General features: G+C 41.7%; 1 protein-coding gene across 1 annotated transcript in view; it reads left to right on the plus strand.

Annotated features, from left to right (window-relative positions):
- Positions 1-16,846, plus strand: part of LOC111237413 (discs large homolog 1-like protein) — a 105,291-nt gene that overhangs the window by 77,828 nt on the left and 10,617 nt on the right. The window contains exons 19-20 of the mRNA XM_022766536.1: positions 7,335-7,449; positions 14,819-15,001. Coding sequence (XP_022622257.1) covers positions 7,335-7,449; positions 14,819-15,001 — 298 coding nt within the window. The remainder of the gene's footprint in view (positions 1-7,334; positions 7,450-14,818; positions 15,002-16,846) is intronic.

Genomic DNA, 16,846 nt, shown 5'->3' on the forward strand with positions numbered 1-16,846 from the left:
AAAGAACATATTTTTTTTTACAACATAAAACTATATATAAATGACTGAAAGAATATAACAGTATATAAAAGAATACAGCATCCATATAGTATCAAGGGGACTTTGAGAAATGCAAGAATAAAAAGGTATGTTAAAACTAAATTAACATTAACAAAATTATTAAAACAAATATTAATTTACCACACAACAGGAAACCTAAATAAATGCCAGTCAAGCTGCCTTGAAGTGAAGTGTTGCTGCTTCACTTCAGTGTCTTAGCAAAGAAAAATACCTGGACATGCATCAGAAAACCAAAATGTCGCAGCACTGAACTTTAAGTGTGATCTCCTCCGGTGCCGTAAGTTTCCTGATGTGGGACTGGTAATGCCTGCAGGTTGACAGCAGTATTAGTCACTGGGATTACACACAACTGTCACTGTCACACACACATACACACGCTGTACACACACACACACACTTACATATGACACACACACAGAGGCGGTCTCTGTCAGCAGTAATACTGAGGTGATGCAGAGAGGATTATCTTCACTTCTGTTAGCCCGCTTATTACACTTTGTGTGCGAGTGTGTTTGTGTGTGTCGTGCACCAGTTGTTAAGTAGGAGATTAGCAGCTCCATCTCTGAGCTTTCACGTAGCAAGTTGTGGGAATATCATCGGCTGAATACATACAGTAGACTGCTTTCCTTTCTGTTGCTACTTCATTTGATTGCTCTGTTCTTTCTTTTTCTTTCTTTTTTTTGCTCAAGTTTCCTTCCTTTTCCTTCGTTGCTTTCCACCTGTCAGCCCCCTCTCCTCCCCAGTGTTACTGGTGTCTGTGGTAATGGTCTGACTCACCTCCATAAAGTGTGATTTGGGGGATCTGAGCCGTCTGGTTTAAGATCTGCAGTGTGTCACTGTCATATTGAGACCTTTATTAGCTGCCGGAGATGAAACACACTCTTCAGTTTTGACATTTAAACTTCACTACGTTAATATGAGAATATTTCTCTCGTTTATTGTTTTATTTTCCCTCTTCTAGTCCCTTTTCCCTCCTTTCATCTCCTCTGCAATCTGATCAGTTAATCAATACCAATATAGATTACTGCACTGTATTGTATCCATTATAGATGAGCTTCTTCCAGCACTGGTATATTTAGAACCAGAGCCTTATGTCGATTCTTGTAAACGTATACAACAGCTGATCAGACAGGGGAAGTATACTGTATGTGTACTAATGCAAGAAGGAAGTGTCATGAAAGGATTTTGAAAACTTCCTAGAAACACACACTTATAGGTTCTACATGCACACTCCTGTTAATACAGTGCATTATTTATTCATGGCTTTTATTCACAATTTGTTATTCTCAAGCAAAGTTTGTGTAAACAAGAAACAGAGGGCAATGGAAAGGGTGATCTGAAAGGAAAACATTGGTGCAATGCCACAACCTTAAAGATGAGAACTGCCCATCTCCAATGGTTTTCTGTTGGATAGCAGTAAAGCTGCACAATGCAGAAAAGGTCCCTGCTAGCTGCTAAATGGAGAAACAATGCTTCTCCAGAGGAGAGGAGAGGAGAGGAGAGGAGAGGAGAGGAGAGGAGAGGTAAATGAAGGAAAGAGGGGATATAAGCCCCAGAGCCCATTAGTCTCTGTCATAACCCCTCCCCCATCTCTTCCTCTCTCTTTCCTCTCCTCCTCCTCTCTTCTTCCTCTTTCATTTCTCTCTCTATTACGTCTTGTTTTCTCCATCCATCTCTCTCTCTCTCTCTCTCTCTCTCTCTCTCTCTCTCTCTCTCTCTCTCTCTCTCCCTCTCCCTCTCCCTCTCCCTCTCAGTCTGTGTCTCTGCATCTCTCTCTCTCTCTTGCTGTTAATCTGATAATGCTGCGTTGAGGTGATGTGTGTTGACAGAGGCAGTTAGATGCTGATCATGTGAAACTTCATATCTGCCTTATAGGGAGTTTCATGCCCAGAGGACGAGGCAGAGCTTGAAGTGTGTTTGAGTGGATTTGTGGAAGCTCATAACCCTCTGACTTTTACATGATAAAAATGTTTTAGGTCATATTTTTTCATACGTTTCTTATTAGTGCAGCTGCAGAGACAAAAACAAGAAATGGAGGGAAAGAGAAACAGATGGAGACAGAAAAATATTAATCACACAGAGCAGAAAGAGTTTGATTCCCTTATACTTATGGAGACAGATGCTGTTGTCTTTTTTAATACAATGAATATTAATCCATGTAAGAACCATGAATTGAACTATTAATTGAGATTCACAAAAAAATCTATATTCATAAAACTCTGTGTGTGTGTGTGTGTGTGTGTGTGTGAGTGTGTGTGTGTGTGTGTGTGTGTGTGTGTGTGTGTGTGTGTGTGTGTGTGTGTGTGTGTGTGCGTGGCATGTAGACCAATTCCCTGGGCCAAAGTAGGGCAGGAGAGCCTGGCATCGACTCAGCTTCCTGCATGAGTGACCTGAGGAAACAGTGTGTTGTGTCTGTGTGTGACTGTGTGTGTGTGTGTGTGACTGTGTGTGTGCGTGTGTCTGTGTCTCCGCCCTACAGCAAGCTGCTGTCAAAGAGAGGGAGGAGCAAATGAACGCACCAGCGAAGGAGAGATAGAGAAAGAGAGGAGTGTAGTAGAGAGAGTTAGCATCTGTTGTTTCTGTGGCCGCTCAGCAGCACTGGACTGATCTTTAAACACACACACACACACACACACACACACACATGCATACATATTTTCTCTCTGTGGCACACACCACTGCATACCTACACACACTTCTATTCACTCTATTCACACACACATTTACATCTTTCCGCTGGGGCTCTCTCACATGCTTGAATCCAACGTGGAACTGACGTTACGTTCTTCATCATCTCTCTCTCTCTGTTTCACACACACACACACACACATCTGCGCTCGTTCTCTCTCTCTCTCTCTCTCTCTCTCTCTCTCTTTGGGTGTTTCTTTTCCTTTCATTCATATCCCGGGACTTTAAGCTTCACACCACATTCTCACACACACACACATACACATACACACACACACACACACCTACACACAGACACTGATCTGAGAGCCACTGTGCCGGCATCACATCGTGCGGACGTTGAGGCTGCCCGTCTGCCATCAGCATGTGAGTACAGCTGAGCGGGATTTGGGAGAGACAGACCTGAAGTGATTTACTTGTTAACATCTTGCCTCTGGCAACATCTTGGCATCAGTGTTTATAGGTAACAGTTTAACCCTTATCTCTGTCTTTAGTTCTGGGAATCTGAGTGTTTTTGGGGGATGATGGTGAAGCTAATAGAGGATCAATAAAAACAACGCTGATCTTGTGAGTCTGTGGTGCTCTAACACTGTGTTATCCCTCTAATGACCAGTGATGCAGCATTAACATGTTGACTCCTGTGCTGTCTTTAGTCTGATGACTCTCACAATGTAAGAGATTATCAGAGATATAGAAACACTGGTGATTTAGCCTTAACAATCTTTTTTCACTTTTTTTCCACTGACTTAAGTGAATTACTCTGATACTTTAGCTTGTGATGCAGGATTTGCTTTTCAAGATAAAGATGATGAAGATTACAGCTCTGACTTCGCAGCAGCATAGCTCTCAGCTTTGGTCTAAAAAGAGAAAATGATCAGAGCTGCAGCCCTGGCAGCACAGGCTTTGTCTCTCTGTTCAGGATTCAGTAACACTAATATCTTAGCTGCAACACAGACTTTGCTCTATAGATCACAAAGAGGAGCAGCATCTCTGTGCAGCTCTACAGTGTCTTTGTTTCTATTGTTTTAGCACTGTCTCTGATTGATAAACTTCTCTCCTTTATTCTTTATCTCACTGTATCAGATGTGATTTTGCTGAAATGCATCAAAGCTCTTATCACAGTCATTAATCTGTTTCCTATCATTTCTTTTCTCTCCCTTTTCATTCTTGTCTTGTTTTCTCTCTCCCTCTCTGTTTCTCTGTGTCTCTCTCACTCTTAATCCCATAATGCTGTGTCGAGGCGATGCGTGTTGACAGGGACAGTTGAGATGTTGATGATGTGAAAATTTGTACAGTATCTGGTAATTGTGATCACTCTTATGTCATGTTGAACCCAGGGAATCCCACAAGAATAAAACTGTTAATCCATCAATTCATAAAGGATTAGAGCTGAGATTGAAAACGCCAGACTGAGGTCAGCAATGAAAACATGAAGGTGAAAGCCAAAAATGAAAGTTTGAGCAAAAGGGCGCCTGATTTTCATGTTGTTATGGAAAGATTGGAGGCGTTTTTTTTGCTTCTGTTAAGTGTGGCGATCTGATTTTGGCATGAATCAAACCTAGTCCATGTTTACTGCACATCACCTTTGGCATGAAATGCAGCACGTTCACAGAGTGAATACCGGACACACAGAGGTGAATCTTCCTGTCCTCCAGCGAAAACAAAAATCTATCAAAGTCCTTTTTCCAAAACATCAGTGTGTAGTTTTAAAACCATAGCTGTAGGAAAAAAGTTCATGTTCAGATCATGTTTGTCTGAGTATTTCAGTGATTTCAGACTTGCGTGACTTTGAGCTGCTTTAATACGGTTTAGTTGTTCGTGTCCTTGAGTGTCAGTGTGTTAGATTAATGAATGCTTTCGGGGAAATCAGAGCTGTGATCTGGGTGTTGTAGGCTGGTTTTTGACAGTGTTTAAAGGCTGGATTGTGTGTGTCGAGAGGTAAACAAGGAGAGGAAAACAGAAAGAGGCAGAAAAAGAGGAAAAAGTATCAGGAGATACTGCAGGTTCCAGCTCCCTGTGTGTGTGTGCATATGCGTGCGTGCGTGCGTGCGTGCGTGCGTGCGTGCGTGCATGTGTGTGTGAGCGCCTGACTGTGTGTACCTCGAGTATGATTGAATTACTCAGGGTTAATTAGATTCTGTAGTCCACAGTAATGGTTCAGACACACACACACACACACACACGCACACACACACACACAGGGACATCCTTCAGAGGGGCTTTTTCAGGCTTATTGCCAGCGGCGTTGTCATCCGTGTGTTAGTTCAGAGGTTTCTGGGAAGCTGTGTGGTGTTAAGAAGACTAGAGGAGAGTCAGTGAGGATTTATTACAGCACACATCTGCTGTTATATGCAGCCACTCTGGATCAAAAACACCACATTTGACTGTCCTTGTGAGGCAGCAACCTGCTGGTTATTTTTACTTGCTCTCTGCTGGATGAAAACTATCATCCTAAAAGCCATGAACGCGCATCAGAGAGCACATTATATCATTTGTTTTTCCCACTTTGTGCATTTTCATAAATAATGTACATTTATAATTAAAGAGGCACAATGACATTTTTATGGCCACTAGAAAAAAATGGGTCAGAAACTAAAGTGTTTTTGCTGCATGTAGCAGGAGGATACTAAAGCACAGGCCTGCCATGCAGTGTATGAGCAAATCGTTGCTCTTTGCATTGATTGGCCAACCGGTTGCTCTCTCGCAATTTACTACTTGTCATTCAGCTGATATGGGGGATACAATCAGTTTTTCCTGCCAATTAAACTAAAAGCGCTGTTTGAAAATTTGTTTTTGCATTTGTGTACAAAATCAGCACCTAAATTTGTGGTTTTGTACAGCTTTAAGCAGAAACATGGATTCACATGCTGATTATTAAAGTGCTATGTGCAAGGGTGAAAACGTGAAAGGAAACTAATTCAACCATTATTTGGCAACTCCTGTTTGTTTTCCTGATCTCTCAGTTGCTAAGTCAAACTTTTAACTTTGTTTTCCGTGGATCTGTAGCATGTCAGCCAAAGCGAAAATATGAGCCCAATGACTCCTTCAAAGTGCTGCACCAGTGATGCTGTGTCACACCACTGCTGAGCTGCTTGAACGTCACTGTGTGAAATCAGTGTGCATGTATAATGTGACTCTTGTGTTCAGTGAATACTCGCCTGTTTGCCACCTACAGTATGACATGTAGGCAGCTGAAGTCAGATTTGTCTGAACATGTCCAGCTGCTACGTATATGACAGCACTGACATGGGTTTATGGTGTTCCAGTATGTCTACCTGTCTTCAAAAAGATGGACATTCATTCATGTCAATCATTGTATGATAGACTTGTAAAGTGTAAAGCTGTTTTATTGGTTGTCGGCATGTTGGCGAGGGGAGGAGGAAATGGTTAAAAGTTAAGACTGAATGAAATTGCTAACCTGGTTCCTGACCTTCGAACAGGTGTTGTGCACCCCAGTGGTTGTTTTTGTCATTTGGAAGTTGGAAATTGACCAATCAGAGCTTAGTATGTGGTCTTAAGAGAAGGGACGCTATCTTTATACAACGCTAGCAAGCTACATATATAAAAAATATCATCTGAAAAATGAGCGAATAAAGTGAAACTGATCATCAGGCTAGAATCTACAATAACAGATTTTTTTTGGCCTCTCTGGTGCCAACCCCTCTCTCCAAGATATTGCATTTATACACAACTAAACTGCAACAGCGGATACATTTTGTAGGAAATGTAATTGCTGCAGATTCAGGTTATAATTCTCTAAAGCAAGCGACCCCTTTCACATTGTTTTCAGGTTTCAAGTACAGCAGCTTTAAACATGTATTTATGAATAATATTACATTCAGCATGTAAGATTAGCATTTACTGTCCTATTCTAGTAGAATCTGATGTCTGAGTCAGTGTAGTGGTCTGAAGCTGACTATTGGTGTGTGTGGTTGTGTAAGCAGGTGTTTGGTGTTGATGTTATTGACATGGATCGAGTCTGATGTAACAGGAGTTAATATTCAGATCAAACAGACTATTAGATTATGGCTATAGAGAATTTGTTGACAGCTCAGTGTGTGCGTCTGCATGTCTATGAGTTTGTGTGTATGCGTGCACCGAGAGTTGTGTGTCTGTCGCTGAGCAGGGTAATCCAGCACCGAGAGGATCCTTTCTGCACTCGAACATGAAAAATAAACTTGTGTGCTCGTTGTACGACAGACATTTGTAGGAGATGTGGTTTACGCTGAAAATGAACGCGCGCCATCCTGTAGGCTGTGATTGTTCATGCTTCTGCACTCGTCTTTGATCCATGTACCGTAATGTGGTTTCTGAACTACTGAACAAAAGGTCATTGAAGCAAAAATCACTGTCTGTCTCTGCTTCTAACACGGAGCAACAGGTAGCTTTAAAAGTAGCTGAAATGGGATTCTCTGTAAATATTTAAATAGCAGATGAAAGGGTGATTTTTATAGGGAATTTGTTGGAAGATGGGAAATGATCAGACCTCTGCCAGTGCATTAAAGTCAAAAGCTAAGCCTGTCATCTCAATTCTTCTGGGTCTAACTCTGTTTGTCCTCTGTGTGTGTGTCTCTCTGTGTGTGCAGAGTACAGTCGTTTCGAGGCGAAGATCCATGACCTGAGGGAACAGATGATGACCAGCAGTGTCAGCTCCAGCTCCACGTCGCTCCGCTCCACACAGAAACGCACACTTTACGTCAGGTAACACACACACACACACACACACACACACACACACACACACACACACTGCAGCAGACAAAGGTGGCTGATTGTCCAGTGTCCTTCAGTGTGACACAACTATTATAAGGTCTTATCTCAGCTGTCTACTCTTACGTTTTGTGTGTGTGAGATGCTGAAAGAGAGGTTATCACATCTGAAATCACAATTAGATTGTCCGGCAAATACTGTCTCAAGCTCGCACACAAACACATCCATCGCCTGTCACGTCTTGATTTCTGTGTGTGTGTGTTTGTGTGTGTGTGTTTGTGTGTCCTTCTGTCCTTGTGTCATTCTTGTCCTCATCTGTCCTGGCTGATCAGTCCTCGCTGAATCACCCCTCTCGCCTCAGTTTCCTCTGTAGAGGCCAGAAGCAGCATTTTAGATCCTTTCTTCACAAGAATCTCAGTATTTGAAATATTGATTAAGCACTAGGTCAGCAGGTCCAGATAAGTCACATTGGGGAGAGCAATAATGTGGAAACAAAGCCAGGTAAAGCAGCTTTAATGGTAACGCTGATGGCTGAATCCACTGGGTAGGCTTTAAGGAAACATTTTTTTAACCTACAAATGAAAATAATTTGAAAACATGTTATCAGCCATTGTCTCTGTCAGCGGTTTGAATTCAAAAACCAAACTGTATTTTTCTTGTTGATTTATATTTCATTCCTAGATCCAAAGACCAAAGAGAGAAGCCATGATCTCTCTTTGTGAATACAGGCAGACAGTGGGAGTTATGTGAGCGTTTAAACCCTCAGCTCAGACTGAGAGAAGGGGGTTTTACATTATTTGGGATGGCATCCAGTGGAATCCTCACTGAACTCTGGAAGTCAATTTAGTAGCACAAAGCCCTATGATGCTCTGTGTGTAAACCACATTAAGCTCCCACAATCACAGTGAAAACAGTTACTTCCTCTGCCACAGGGTGCAGTAAAAACAGCACACTGGTTATAAAAATCTTTGCTATGTTTGTGGGTTTGCTGCATTATCATTTGCAATGATTTTGCCTGTTAGATAGGAACTAGATTAGATTTCTTTTGTGAGACATGAGAAGTAAAAAGATCGAGGCTGCACTGTCTTTCATGGGTTTTTATTTGTGACAAAAACTTACTTTTACTAAAGAATAAAAAAAAAACCTCAAAGCTCAGCTGACAATTATTGTGCATGAAAGGAACATCTGACCTGAACTGTGTGCAAGTGGCCTGGAAGGAAAAGGCCGCAACAGCAACAGCAGCAGCAGCTGGGACATTCACCTTGAACTACACACACAGACTCACATAGACTGACTCACAAAACAGAGCAGGGCCGAGGTCACAGTCAGTACAGGGAGCTATAGGCCAGAGGTTACATTCAGCCATCCGGGAGTGTGAAGGGATTTCTCCTTCACTAGGTCTTTAGGTAGAATGAGGCCTTAGAGTACACAGATCATTTAGTAGTAGGCCCTAAAAGCAATAGGTCCTTGTTTGTCTCTGGGATGGCTGAAAAATCACTGACAGCATCTAGCTGGTTATTCCCCAGACAGCAGTTGCCATGGCAACCAAGGTTGTAGTGCAGACCCTACGCATGATAAGCTGAGCCTGCGGTCGAGGGAGTAAATAGCCATGACAAACAGTCAGTTTCACATAAAGTCAGGGCGACTAAGTCCTCTCTAAGCAGGACAGATGTACAACGTGACTGAGGTAAAATGTGATTTAATGTTTAGGATTAAGTGCCCAGTGGAATCATTATTGACACATGTAAGGATGTGATGCGGTTCCATGAAGAAGAACTTTATTTGGATGTGTAGTAAGTAAAGGGTTACATTTGGCCACCTGGGTCCCCTGAAACTTAGTTCCATCAGCTCACAGATCACAGGGAGGTGTAGTCCAACAAGTGTGAGAGATTTATCTGGTTTCTCTGAGAAAACAAGCAGATTATATTCACATCTGACTGAAATATGATTCTGCTTTTTATTCCCTTCAGTTTCATTTATTAGAGTGTGTTAAAGTGGGACGCCCTCGACCCACAATACTATGTAAAACCTGTGTTGACCTACTTGGCAAAGCCACCACTGTGAACTGAAGACTTTAATAGTAATATATGAAGAAACATGACATTGCAGCTGCTTGCCGTCACCCTTGTTAAATTTTTAAGTAGTCACCCATAGGCATGATTATTATTAGCATAAATTAAGTCTGCACCCCCAGTTTTTGTGTGGTTAGTGAAGAGAAAGGGCCTGTCCACTCCTCATCTGATTAAATCAGAAGAAACCTGCATGAGGATGTTCATAAAATGATGCATTTGAGTGATATGATGCAATAATAATGACGTTTAAGTTCATTTGGCTGTTGTTTAGTGATGAAATTTCCAGTCTTTCCAAGAGTGACCTGGCATAGAGAGCAGTTACAGACCCAGTAGCAGAAAAATATTTCACAGAAAAACACAATCAATGTCAGTTGAAAAAAAGCAGTTGTTGTTTTTAGATAACTGCTATAAGAGAACAAGCAGGTTCACAGAGCAAAACTAAATCAAAGTCAGCTCCTTATTGAGTTTCCTGCATGGACTGCTCATTCAGCTTTAAATCATTTTGCAGTGAGTTTCACAGAAAGACATTAAAGACACAACATTTATTTCTGCTTATGAACAAACAGATGACAAAAAGACTAAGAGTCTGTTTGGCTCTGTGAGGCTACACTTAGGCACAGCAGTGCTTTCATATCAGCACAGTAACATGTTCACAATGACAGTGTGAGCATGCTGATGCCAAGCAGGTATAATGTTTAATATGTTCACTGTTGAGGCTGATGGAAATACCATTAGTTAAGGAGGTATTTGATCATAAACAAAGTTTATGCTTGTACCCAATTTCACGGCAATTTGTCCAAACGTTGCCAAGACATTTCACTCAAAACCACATGCGTCAACGTGCTGGTGGGGCCAACATCAGTAGGTCTTATCCTCAGGGGACCATGAATGTCTGCGCAAAATTTCACAGTAATTCATCTGATAGTTGTTGAGATATTTCAGTGTAAGTGTGTCTACATTGCCATCCGTAGAGCCTCGCTGCTAGCATGGCTAAAAAGAAACACATTGAACATAAACCAGGAGAAAAGCTGACAACTGTATAATCATAGATTTAATAAGGAAATTTCCATGCGCCAGGTAATTCTCATGACACCCCGTACTATAATCAATTTACATCGTGAATGTTAATGACAACGTTCCTTCAAGTCGAGTCAAAATCAGGCCAGGATCATTTCAAGGTTATAGGGAATAATGTAGTAACCCCCCACCCCCCCATCTCCCACCACCACCACCACCACCACCACAATAACCCACATAATGGATCACTGTCATACGAGAAGTTCCTGTATCCGGTTACTGCCTATAAATGACCAATCAGGATGATGCAAATATGAAAAAAAAAGAAGCCTCTGACAGGCAGCTGATTGGTCGTGGTGAGGCTGTTGGTGCGTGACAGATTGGGGGTGTCTGGTGCTCTGGGCTGCTGTGTGTGTTCATGCATGTACTTACAGTATGTGTGTGTATATGCGTGTGGGGTTTTTACTGTATGCATGTGTACAATATGTAAGAACCGACTAACCTTTCCTCAGAGGAAATATCACTGAGGCAAGGTGACATACAGTATGTATTACTGTCCTTTGTATGAACGGTGTGTGTGTGTGTGTGTGTGTGTGTGTGTGTGTGTGTGTGTGTGTGTGTGTGTGTGTGTGTGTGTGTCCTCTCCTTATTTTACATTCACACCGTTATGGTTCTATTTTAAACACACTCTATAGCTCGATAGCTCGACATTGTAATTGTATATTTCACTGCACCTGTAAAGGCTGGCACAGCCACAAAATAACTGGTAACAAGATAAAGCGCCATGCCCATTAGAACAACACACTACATTCTAGATTCTATGTTAAACTTATTTTTGTATTTACATTGAAATCGTAATGCACATAATAAATTATACAGCTGTTAGGTGTCCTTTTATATGTTTGTATTTTTCTGTTCCCAGAAGATTGAAAGTAAAAGTGTCTATAATCCTAATTTATTTATATTTATATATACCCTGCTGGTGTGTGTCCTTACAGTGTGTGAGGGTCTGATCATGACAAAAAATTGATGCATTGATCATAAATTGGGGTTTGAGGACTGTGTGTTGTGTCTTACTGGGTACTGAGAAATGATACTAGTTTCTGAGGATTTTCAAAGCATTTTATTATTTTAGTGAGTGAAAACTGACATGACTAACTTGTAATTGACTGTTGTGTATTAGACAGCACTATCATGCAGCTTTTTTCACCCTGTGTTTTCACCTCTGAGACAAAGTACACATGCAGGAAAATGAGCATTCAGTGAGATGTTAATCTACCATACAGTTTGGGTAATACATCACACTTCTGTCTGGAAGAAAAAGCCAGTGTAAAATCTGGCTACCTATTTCTGTCACTAATTAATGTGTGTTCCTTGACTCGAGTAATTATATTTCAGAGGTTTTCCCACACAGGAATTGAAATGACTGCAATGCTGAGAACAGGTAATTGATTTAGAGCTACGTTTACATAGCTGCGGCCTCAGTAATGCTACACATAATCAATCTGCTAGCTGCAACATCCTTTGGGATGTGTGGAACATGTATATTTTTATATTTTATTTACTTTATTTTATATTTTCTTAAACCATGAACTCTATGGAATAATGACAGGGAAGGTTCATTACACTCTCACATCAGACAGCTGCCCTTTACTGTGGAGCCACTGGTGTAGATTCAACCCTGCACTTACAGCATGATCCCGTAACCTTCCACGTGCTGTTTCTGTTACTGTCGTAGAACATTTCCAATGACTGCAGACGATACGTGGTAGTACTCAGTGCAAAGGTTAACTGCAATATAGTGTTGGCAGCAAGGGGCTGGATGTGTAAACTCAACACCTATGTAATTTTGAATGTTTGAATTTCCACAGGTTAACACACACACGCTAGAGTAAAGCCAGTCTAGATTACACACTGGAGTAATTAAAATGTGCTCCGTAACGCAAGTAATTAGCTCTCAAGAGGCTCCCACATTAAACTGAGTTAAACTGAGTGTAATACTGAGAACAGGTGAATGATTTAGAGATGTACATACAGTAGCTGTGGCCTCAATAATACTACACACCATCCGTCAGTGTAACCTGCTGGCTGCCAAAGCGTTTAAATCATTTGGGATGTGTGTTTTTTTTTTTTTTTTTTTTATATTTTCCTCTCCAAGCATCCAAGCATTGACTCTGTGGAGTAGTGACATTATGAAGGAAAGAAGGTTATTTATACACTCACACCTGACAGCTGCCCTTTACCGTGTGTATCTGTGGATCCACTAATGTAAACACAACCCGTGCACTTCATGTTTACAGTGTATCCTGTAACCTTTCACATGCAATTTCTTTTACTATATTGGAACGTTTTCATTTCTTATGATAAAACAGAAACAGCTGTAAATGTCGCACTAAGCCGTGTAGCCGCTGACACAGCAAACCTGCGTATGACCTGCTTAGTGGAAATTATACTCTTTACATATTCTCACTCATAAATTTTCTTCTAAGATAAAAATGCAGCTGAAACTGTAGACTAGGAAGATCTGGCTACACTTTATTTTATAGGTTTGTGAGGTTATATTTTTTTATGAATAAAGTTTTTGAAGAGAGCCATGTAATTAAAGATCAATAGAGAGTGATATGTTGGTAAACCTCCAATTAATTCCAAATGCTGAACTTTTTTTAATTCAAAAGTCAACAGGTCAGTTAATATAAACAAACATACAATTCGGCATTCATGAAGAATAGTTTCCAATAATAAATGAATAATGAAGAAATATTTACTTGGGTTTAAATGGAGTGGTTTTGCCTATTCGGTTTCTCTGCAAAATCAATATCAACACAACGAAATGAAAATAACAATCTCCCAATCTTCACTCTGTGATCAGTGTAATTAATACCAGAATACACAGTGTCTTCCAGGAGACTTTAAAACTTTGAGAAATTCTTAGGATATAACGAGGCTTTGAAATAAACATTTTTATGAACTCCATTTCATGTTTCCTATCACTACCTGCTAATGCGTTAGCCCAGTTTACACCAGTGTAAAGGGTCATCTGCTCTGATGATCAAAGTCCCCTGCTGTAGTCTTAACAGTGGAGCAGCTTGACTGCAGCTGTTGTTCAGGTACCATCACAGTGTTGAAGTGTTGACCCTCTGGTCATAAGATCTGTGTTCATCGTCATGTCCAGTCTATTCTGATGGCGATAGACACATTTTACCAGCCAGATAAAAATATAATGTCCTTTTTCTTTTATCATCTTTAATCTCACATCAATTAAACATAAGCTGTTTTGTGTGTGTGTGTGTGTGTCAGTGCCCACTTCTGATCGCTGGTGTCGTGTGCTTCTTGTGTGTGCTGTTCGTGTGTAGTGGTGTGTGTGTGTGTGTGTGTGTGTGTGTATACGTACCTCTGTCTGATTTTCTCTCATGGTTTCATGGTTTTCCCTTCTCTGTCTCTGTTCTGTTTTATTGATGAAGGCAGTAGGGACTTTAGGGGATGCCTGTTATTTCAGCTCTAGTTCCTTTGCACACATGCATACGCACTCACACACACACACACACACACACACACACACACACACACACACACACACACACACACACACACATACACGCACACATATTGCTGGCCTACTTTCCCAGGTCTTTTCCCTCTGGACGGGTTTGGAGCTCTGTGGTCACAGAGACAGATCACCATTCAGACACAACACACACGCACACACTCGCATAAACACACAACAGTGACACATAAATGCAAACAGGCACACAGACAGATGTGTGCAATTGCATAGACACACACACACACACACTCACACACACACACACACACACACACACACACACACACACACACACACACACACACACACAGGCATATACACAGGGACAAGGTCATTAATTAAAAGTAATAGTGTAGGAAAAAAAATCCTCAGCTGTTTACTCTCTTATTTGCTACTACAGATCTCTCGTTTGTCTCAAGTCTTTATCAAATTGTCAGTAGAAATCTGTAAGTCAACCTTAATTTTGTTTTTTCTAAACTCTGAACTGATTTTGTCACACAGGGTGAAATGTGATAATATTTATAAAATATTCTGTAAAAATAAAATGTGGTTACTTATTTAGTACAATGTAAAAAATAAAAGGCATTTATTCATCAATGTCACCAAATTATTACCAGTCAGTCATGTCTCTGCAGCCTGTAGCAGACTGGGTCTACACACTGAAGCTGGGTTTATCACTGCTCTAGATGTATGTGTGTAACGTGAAGCTGCGTCTCTCTGTCTGCAGAGCGTTGTTCGACTACGATGGAAGTGCATCTGATCTGAGTGCGCCCAATCAGGCCCTGCCGTTTCACTTCGGGGATATCCTCCACGTGAGCAGCGCTGGCGAAGAGGAGTGGTGGCCCGCCCGTCACCTCAGCCCCCCGCCCCCGAACTGCCCCGAAGTCGGGGTCATCCCCAGCCGCAGGAGGTCAGAGTTCAAAGGGTGTCTGACGGGAGCGGGTGGTTGATTTTATTGAATCAGTCAACTCAAGTCTGTGGCTACACTCACATGGCATACTCCTCTCACTGCAACATATCTATCTCTGATTTGAGCTTACTAAAGCCATCAGCGCTGTTGCTGTTTCCTGCTTCCACACTACTTCTGCTCTTTATATAGCATTTCAGCTAGCCCCACCTCCACCCCATTATCCAGCTGTAGTATCCCAGTCTACAGTGTTATTCCCATGAGGGAAGTAAGTATTGTTGTTGCCCGCTCCTGGCTGTCCTGAGCTTGGTGAGGTGGCAACAAGGTCAAAGCCTGACGCCAAACATCAGCACTGTTGTACATCCTCTACATTCACATTAACAATTCCACATGAGTTGGCTGACTGAATTGATGCTTTTATTTCTTAAGTCCTCCTCTGATCCGCTCTGTGATGTTGGTGCAAAATGTTATCAACATAAAGACATCAGGGCCTTTTGATTTCAGCTCCTCACTTTCAACAGTTTCAAATTAGTTTCAGTTTACATGTCATTTTACTGTTAGCTCATAACCCTGCAAGCATCGTCATCATCATGTAGAATCTGCTGAATGTAAACCTGTGAAGAGGTGCTGACCCTGTCTCTCTCTCTCTCCCTCCACCGTGGAGGAGGTGACAGAAAGATAAGTGAAAGAGGGAAGGAGGGATTAGAGGCAACAAGGGTGAGTGGGAGTAAGTGAAGGAGTGAGCGAACGGAAGATGGGTGGGATGGATGTAGAGACTGTCACACAGGGGTATGGACGGTGGGGAATTAATAGACTGAGGCGTTAGAATAGAGGCTGGCTGAGAATCTGGGGTGTTAGAGGTGGGTGCATTAAGGTAATAGAATAAATGTTAATAAGTGTTAAAATAAAAGACCATTATAACTTAACTTAGCGTAGGCTGAGGTTTTAAGATATGAAGTATTAAAGAAGATATTGGAACACACCCACCAGAGGTTTGGGTGTCATTAGAGGCATTAAAACAGCAGATATTAGAACATGCAGTATATTGAATTGTTAGAGGCTGATGTAATTTGATATGTGGTATGAGTAATGCGAAGTTAATTAATGACATTAGCAGTCAGTGTTTTGATATCGGCTGTTTAGCTGTCCTCTGTCTGTCCCTCCTCTCCTCTCTTTTCCTTGTCTCCTCCTCCTGCCACCTCTCTTCTATTCTCCTCTTTTCTCTGCATATATACCAGCTCCCCTCTTTCACCTGGCGTGGCCTCCTCTCTGCCTTCTTCTTTTTCTCCCCTTCTCTCCTCTCTACATCTCTTCCTCTCCCCTACTTCTATGCTCCTCTCCTCTTCCTCCTGTCATCTTTACTTTTCCTCTCCTCTCCTCTCCTCCTCCTCCCCCACTCCACCTCTTCTCCTGCTGTTCTCTTCCTCTTCTTTCCGTTACTTCTCCTCTCCTCCTCTGCTCTCCTCCCTTCCCCTGTCTTCACCTCCTCCTCCTTGTCCGCTTCTCTCTTCCACTCCTCTTCATCCTGTCCTGTTTTTCCACTCCTCTTTCTGTGTCCTCTCCTCCTCCTCCTCTCTTCATTCTTCTCTTCCTCTATCTGTTTCACCTGCAGCCCCTTCTCTCTTCACCTTTCTCCTCTCCTCACCTTTCTCCGCTCCTCATCATCTTCTTGTCTCCTCATTTCTTCCTCTCTTCCTCTTCCTTCCCTCCCCTCCCCTCTCCTCTCCTCTCCTCTCCTCTTCTTCCTCTTCTTCCTCTTCCTCCTCTTCCTCCTCTTCTCAAGTAAAATAACCAATAGTTTTTGGAAATTACATTTTAATCATGTTCTTTGTAAGAAGGAAAGAAGAG

Source organism: Seriola dumerili, unplaced genomic scaffold, assembly GCF_002260705.1.
Source record: "Seriola dumerili isolate Sdu_G_001 unplaced genomic scaffold, Sdu_1.0 BDQW01000002.1, whole genome shotgun sequence".
NCBI lineage: Eukaryota > Metazoa > Chordata > Actinopteri > Carangiformes > Carangidae > Seriola > Seriola dumerili.